Source organism: Ruditapes philippinarum, unplaced genomic scaffold, assembly GCF_026571515.1.
Source record: "Ruditapes philippinarum isolate M1 unplaced genomic scaffold, ASM2657151v2 ctg3956_1_1_1_1, whole genome shotgun sequence".
Classification (NCBI taxonomy): domain Eukaryota; kingdom Metazoa; phylum Mollusca; class Bivalvia; order Venerida; family Veneridae; genus Ruditapes; species Ruditapes philippinarum.
In genome coordinates this window covers 31453-39611 of record NW_026858936.1, presented here as the reverse complement: position 1 = coordinate 39611, position 8159 = coordinate 31453, and the positions used below count along the sequence as shown (strand labels likewise).

The 8159-nt window shown below is 33.1% G+C and overlaps 1 protein-coding gene across 1 annotated transcript; it reads right to left on the bottom strand.

Annotated features, from left to right (window-relative positions):
* Nucleotides 1–788: 788 nt before the first annotated feature.
* Nucleotides 789–6295, bottom strand: LOC132754715 (tubulin beta chain-like). Its single transcript, XM_060745390.1, has 4 exons — nucleotides 6132–6295; nucleotides 2802–2910; nucleotides 2162–2517; nucleotides 789–1938 (listed from the first exon to the last, which is right to left on the bottom strand). The coding sequence occupies exons 1-4, from the start codon at nucleotides 6186–6188 to the stop codon at nucleotides 1123–1125; spliced, it is 1338 nt and encodes a 445-aa protein (XP_060601373.1). The 5' UTR covers nucleotides 6189–6295; the 3' UTR covers nucleotides 789–1122.
* Nucleotides 6296–8159: the final 1864 nt, after the last annotated feature.

The window sequence follows — 8159 nt, the reverse complement described above, 5'->3', positions numbered from 1 at the left end:
CATTAATCGCACATAATATGTAAATCATTATTTAAATCTTGAATTTTCTCTTTACTTTTCCTAAAATCCGATTATATTTTTTCGGCGTGATTTTAGCTTATCACGTGGCATGCAGCTTTATATTCGGTTAAACTTGTACTTAGACAAAATGCACGTGCATATCTAATGTATGCATCAGTCAAGGATTCTTCCGCATCAATCAACAAATATTTAGAGTCCTACAAACCCCTCACCTCCCAAGACTTCTCTGTGAATACATTTTACGCTAGAGCCTTAATAAAAATGCTTCATATTAATACAGTGACAATGTGACCGTCAAGGTCAAATTTTGAACACTCACGTGGTATTGACTGAGCGGTGATATTCTGTTTTATAACCAGAATGGGATATTTGCCATTTTAAAGGGACTTCACTGTGTTTTCCTGACATGACGGGACTGGATTTTTTGGGGATTAATGCTCCATTTGATGCAGGTATAGACCAATTATTTGTATGCAACATTTTAGATCGTTCCTTTACTTCTTTTTCTCAGAATAGTTATCCATATTGTGCAAAATGACCCAAAGTTGATTTTTTTTCTCAAATCGGACTAAGAATAGCATGAAATCTTACATAAATTCCAATTTAATCTGAGCATATTTCTTGATCATCTTTTGCATATCTTTGTGATTCAAGTGCCCCAGATGAACTATATACATGTAAATAAATTAAAATTGTATGTTTTAGGCATTATGTCTTCAGTGGAGTTCCTTCAAGGATACAGAGCAAAACAAAAAAGACAACACAACTTTTATATCGTTAGATCTTGTTTTATTGTTTAATAGTTGACCTTTTTTTTACTTTGTTATTGCATATTTATTTTCAATCAGTTATGATGTTACTTTTTCATATTCAGATATAATAAAAATTACATATTCAACAGTTTAGGGTTTTTTCTATTTTTTTTTCTCGTGTAAGGCAGATTCATTTTAAAAGAACTTTCAGATTGCGTCAGTGTATCTTGTTTAACAGTAATCAAAATGTTTCAGTTATGTTTTCGGTATTTCGTGCACATCAGATCAAAGATGGTGCTATTTTTGTTCATATCTTAGATGTTACAAGTGTCATTTGTTTTTTGGTAGTTTAAGCCTCTTCCTCTCCTTCTTCCTCATCGAATTCTCCCTCCTCCTCGGCGGTGGCATCCTGGTACTGTTGGTATTCAGAGACCAAATCGTTCATGTTGGATTCGGCTTCAGTGAATTCCATCTCGTCCATACCCTCACCAGTGTACCAATGCAAGAAAGCCTTACGACGGAACATAGCGGTGAACTGTTCGGAGATACGCTTGAAGAGTTCCTGGATGGCGGTGCTGTTACCAATGAAGGTGGCGGACATCTTAAGACCACGTGGTGGGATGTCACAGACAGCTGTCTTGACGTTGTTGGGGATCCATTCAACAAAGTAGCTGCTGTTCTTGTTCTGGACGTTGAGGAGCTGTTCATCAACCTCCTTCATGGACATACGTCCACGGAACATGGTGGCAACTGTGAGGTATCTGCCGTGACGTGGGTCGCATGCAGCCATCATGTTCTTGGCATCGAACATCTGTTGGGTGAGCTCGGGGACGGTAAGAGCTCTGTACTGTTGACTTCCACGGGAGGTAAGTGGGGCGAATCCTGGCATGAAGAAGTGGAGACGTGGGAAGGGGACCATGTTGACGGCCAATTTACGGAGATCGGCGTTCAACTGACCTGGGAATCGGAGACAAGTGGTGACTCCAGACATGGTGGCAGAGACGAGATGGTTCAAGTCACCGTATGTTGGGGTGGTGAGTTTCAAGGTTCTGAAGCAGATATCGTACAAGGCCTCGTTGTCAATGCAGTATGTCTCGTCGGTGTTCTCAACGAGCTGATGGACTGAGAGGGTAGCATTGTATGGTTCAACAACGGTGTCAGATACCTGGAATATATAACAAAATAAATCATGAGTACATGCATTAACCGATTATTGTTCTTATAAAGTTATCAAAATGTTTTTTAGATTTCCTGTCTAATATGATTCTTATATCATAGGTGATTATTTAATTTAACATAGCGGTATATGAGGACGGTTTTAGACATATTACAAAAAGCCGGGATGCTTCTGAAACTTAAAAGTATACGAATCGAAATTCTGAGCTTACCTTTGGAGATGGCACAACTGAGAATGTGTTCATGATTCTGTCGGGGTATTCTTCACGGATTTTGCTGATCAAAAGTGTTCCCATACCGGAGCCGGTACCACCACCAAGTGAATGTGTAAGTTGGAATCCCTGAAGACAGTCACAACTCTCAGCCTCCTTTCGTACAACATCTAATACAGAGTCTACTAATTCGGCACCTTCTGTGTAATGTCCCTTAGCCCAGTTGTTTCCGGCACCGCTCTGTCCGAACACAAAGTTGTCTGGTCTGAACACCTGTCCGAATGGTCCAGATCTGACAGAGTCCATGGTTCCGGGTTCCAAATCAACAAGTACTGCTCTGGGTACATATTTACCACCTGAGATAAAGAAAACAAGACGTTATTTTTGAAAATTAATCTAACTTACATGCATATCTTTGATATGTGATATCTAAAGAAGTTAAGCATTCATTTTGCTATATGTATATATATATATATCTTGTATTTAAAAACAACGTACAGCAAAATACTACTTTATGATATGCTATTAAATGAAATAACTATATAGGTACAGAAAATTGAAAATTTGCTTCGGTCACTTTTATTGTACTTGATATACTATTCTTTATTTACTTCGTTACTGCCGCAACGGGATACCTTACCTGTGGCTTCATTGTAGTAAACGTTGATTCTCTCGAGCTGGAGGTCAGAGTCTCCGTGGTAGGTACCGGTGGGGTCAATACCGTGCTCGTCGGAGATGACTTCCCAGAACTGAAGAATAAAACAGTCAGCGTATAAGTTAAGGGCAAATATGAACAAGCATCTTTCGACGAAATCTTTATATTCTTTGAATTATTTTGCTTAAGATGTATGTAATTATTCTGACGGATCTTGATAGAAATATCTTAGGTAGCTTTATTTATGTACTGAAACATGAAAAAGAAAGTCATGACAACTTTTATCTCGATTTTTCTCATATGTCTTATGTTCAGTAATTCAAATGAATAATTGACAGAATTGTTTTCAATTTTCAATATATACCTTAATATGTGTTATGACGGGGAACCACGGAGTTCCAAGTGACCGTTGTTGAACAAACTTATGATTTTATTTGATTTGTTTAAATCTAATTGATACTATCGGGCTCAATGCATGTAAATGAATATATACTTTGTCTTTATACTTTGTCTCGGTAACTGTAGGGTGCTTGTTCTATATGACAAGTTTAAACTTAAATATGCATTATCTCGAAAATAGTTATAGTCAAAGTCAAACTATATTGTTTTATACTGTTTAAGTATTTACGAGGTCCACCTATTGTAAACACTTGAAAACCCATTAAGTATAGCCTTCAGAATATTTATTAGCATTGTCGTTATGCAGATGTTTCTATTTGTATATTATGCTGCACTTAACATAGTTTGTTTTGTATATATTTAAATAAAAATTTGTTTGATATCACTTAAAAATGTTAAAATTTCAAAAGCACTTTAGGACTAAGAGCATATAATTTTCAAGTGTGCGTGTTCCATTATACGATTCCTGTCTATATTATATTTATTTAAACACAACTAAAGTTTATCTGCGAATTAAGCAGTTTTTTTTAAATTATTATAAAAAAAAATTATAATCATTAATTGGCAGCGTTATATTTATCTACGAAGTCTTCTATTGTCTTGTATTCCGATTAAAGTTATAGGTTTCCATTCACACGACATTGATCATGACCTTTTGCTGGTAGCCCGCCAAATTAGATTGATATCAAGACGACAACAATAAGTTTTAAAAATGTATTCGGCAGAGTATTATTGAATTGTGCACGATTTTCAATATAATTAATTAATGATACGTATTTCCCCCGCGCAGTTTTAAATCAATACGATAATGAACAAATAGAATCAATTGGTTGGATACATATATTACGGATCCGATTTCAAATATCTGAAAACGTGCCGGTACATACAATCACAATGGCGCGCGCCCAGCAAAAGTTTTTTTTTAAACTTCGACTTAGTTAAAGAATGAACTACGGAGTATAAGTGATGGCGTAAATATAAAAATGGTCTTTAGGTTGCCTTAATCGGCCATTTATATATGCATATATTTTTATTTAAAATTAATAGGAACTCTTTTGTACTTAGAAATTATTTTATGAGATGCATTACTTATGTAAAATCAGTAATCGGTTTTAGGGAATTTGCATTAGTTCGGGCCGCTAATTTTAAAACTACAATGTATTCGACTTTCATGCGTCTCTTGTTGCAATGACATTTAAACGTAAATTTAATGTCGTAAGTGATAATAATACCGCAATGATTTCCTCGTTAGGTTCTATATTAATATCATTAGTTGTTCTTAAAATCTAAAACAGAAACAAATCCAATTATGCAACAAAAACCTATCAAGATTCGTCGATCAATTTACAATATATTCGTATCTTTTGTTCATTAAGAGCAAAATAACCTTGGCATGGTTTTTGCTTTGTAATAAAAAAACAAAACTGCATTGAATTTTATTTGTATTACAACATTGTTAAACAATGTTTAAGTATATCGCTAAATTTAAATTAAATAGATCCAAGGACCCACATCTGCTACAAAGTATATTTGTTATATTGAATCATACTTAAAAGCTATGTACATGTGTACATGCATATAGTGTAACGTGTAATTTTAATACATTGTAAGTTAATTATAGAGTACGTATAAAACACCTTGCATTTAAAAAAAAACAACACAATATCAAAGCTCAATAATAAATTTAGATATTTTACTGCCGCATTAGTTCCAAGTTACTTCAAACTATTCCCAAATGCCCGGATTAAATCTGATTAAATCGCCAGAAAATTTAATGTTTGTAAACTATCATCATATTTGCTAATTTATTTTCGGATTAATACAGATAATCTTATAAGCAGCTTAATGCCAGTTTACATGTACACTGCTATTATTCCTTAACATTTTACTGTTAGATTAAAATTTAAATTCGCAATCCAAAGTTTCGAACCCGACACCCGTAGTTACGGTAAAAGTTTTCAAACCAAACATTGCATAGTTACTGTGAAAGGGCAAAGTTCGATATGTAATTAAGAAAATCAATCAGCTTTTTACTGAGTATTTAAAATCAAATTATTATGCCAACTATATTTTTTTAATAAAAAAATAAAATAATGAACCCAAAGTGCAAGATTTAAAGTTATCTTTCAAGTAATATTGCGAGATATACTACAGGTTTTTGTTAATCGGTTTAAGATTGTTAAGTCGAATTCGAGTGTCGATTACATCGATATCAAGATCAAACATGAAAACAGAGCCGGTGGAAGATCCTTACAAATCCTTACAAATTGAACAAAAGAAATCGAGATTTACGATTTCCAATTTTCTAAAGATTCTACTTATAAATTTCTAAACATTTCGCCAAGCGTCAGCGATTTACCTGTTTATATTGTCTCCAACAGTCAATACACAATTTTTAGTTGTCAAAATATAGAATCGAAGTTTATGGGGTTTTGTTTGTTCGTTCTTTTTTGTTTTTTTAGTCGATCATACGGTAACCAGGTTTAGCTATTTACGTGTGTCCGCCATCGTTTTGTTAGATTAGTCATACACAATGTGTCATAGATAACAATAGTTGTCTACATGTTTTCAAATGTAATCAGTATACGTCCGTTATATTATTATACATAGTATAGTAACTAACGAAACAGGTTATATCTTTATCACACACCACTTTAAATTTTCATTTTCGCCAGTACACATTGAAGAGATAACACAGTTAAATGTTCACTATGCATATTTTAACCTTCTGTCTACATGTACATAGTACAACAAATAAACAATATACATTATAAAAAAAGAGCAATTCTTTTTTTTCCTTTTTTTCTTTCTTTCTTTAAAAGTTTTTTTTATAGAATCTACATTACGAAGTATGAAGGAAAAAAAAGAAAATTATGAAATGGAATGTTTTGAAAAATAGGTAAAAAATGTACTTACTTTGGCGCCGATCTGGTTACCGCACTGGCCAGCTTGTATGTGCACGATTTCTCTCATTTTGTCTGTTTGTCTGTATTTTTATTGAACACTGAAAATTGTAACTTCCTCTTCAAGTTCTTTCTGCCTTGTAGCCTTTAGTAACAGCTCTCTCGTTATATATACCCGTTTACACAGAGCCTCGTTTTCGAATTTCCGAAAAGTTCCGTATACAACCGTAACTAACAGATTAACTTTAATTCAAAATGCGTCATAATATATAATCGATCATATAAGTTCGTAAGGTTGAATCGTAAATGGACGGAAATTGCCGAATGGCATATAATTCGTTATCGTGTATCATATCTACAAAATTAAACATTAGTTTCTATATAGATAATTACTGTATTTTCAAGATATAAATGGGCAAATCATTTCGTGTTTTGATGTAACTATGATAGGTCAACGGATCGGCATATCTAAATCTAAAAACAATGTTTAATACATATATATCAATGCACCCTTGCCGCGTTCTCGTCACGCCATATTTATAATCGGAAGGATTAAAATTACAGATTACATTGTACTGTTTATACACTATTAAATGGTTTTATTTGATAACAAGGTATTTGAAGCCGGGATTTATACAGATCTGTTCTTGAGATCAGCGGATTTCTGAATTGTGTATTGACCACAAGCTTGATATATTTTCAAATATCTCCTCAATCATTTTAAACCAATATAGACCATTATCGAACAAAACTGTTTAAATACACCGTTAAGCATTCATACTAAAGTTGTAGATTTGAATGTTTGAACACTTATGATCTGCAGTGAATTGTACAAATAAATTTCACTAAAAGATAATCAATGACTGACTGGATATTTATTTTGTTCAGATATGAAATATTACATTGATATTTTATACAATGGTATATCTATTTATTGCCTAAATGCTTTGAAATTCGACACAAAAAATAATAGAATAGTGTAAAACATTTATTTAACGGAATGAGAGAATCGGCGAATTGGGCCCTTGACTCCCAGATATACATGTTTTCAAACAATAAACAAACATGGTTGCAATGACTGCTTGAAAAATTCTTTTCACAGTTTTCTTAAGATCTGTTGAAGATTGATCGAAATTATTTTTCTTTGTTAAAGTGACGTTATGCACATACTTTCATTGTCAAGTTAAGCTTAATTGACTATACATTTCAAAAAAAAGTTTGACTGTTATAATAGTGTGACCAATTGTTGATATTGGAATAAGGTTGATATAAAGACAGCCCAAATATTTTTTTTATAAATTGAACATTACAGGTATACGTTCCTGTGGATATGGATATGTACACAAATGTCCTTGGGTCACTGAAGTAATTTATCCTTCATGCCAAGTAAATTATGAAATTGAAAAGTATTATGAAAAAATGTTAAGTTATTTTGACTTTCACAATTTCACTCACTATATACCCTCGGATTGGCATAATGTCACCGCTTACAATGTTTAATCTATTTAGGAAAATGATGTAAGATATTAGCTGTATATTTGTACATGATTCATTCGAGAAAACGAAAGTGAAATAAAAAAAATAGAAATGACGTGCATAAACTATATCCCCAATTACCACTGTTGTCTCCTCTATAAAAATAGAGATAACCAACACCACCACCACAACAACAACAACAACAACAATGGCAGCCGCAGCAACAACAGCAACACAACCATTGCCAGCTCCAGATCCATTAAAGTTGAGGAGAAATGTATTGACAGTTTGACCTCAAGTATGAACTGACATATATACAATACCTGGAGAATAAAAATATTTTGTTTCAGCCTGGGTATATGTATACAATTTTATCTGAATTTGATATATTTTATATAAAGTCTTTCAAAATGTTCTTTATTCTACTGTATTTTATCATTAGTCATAAGGTTTTAGTTTATAATCATAATTAGTATTTTATCATGCTTGTTCCTGGTTGTTGTTTCACTCATGACAATATTTATGTTATTAGTACGTATTTACAAAATTAAATTGGTCAGGCGCG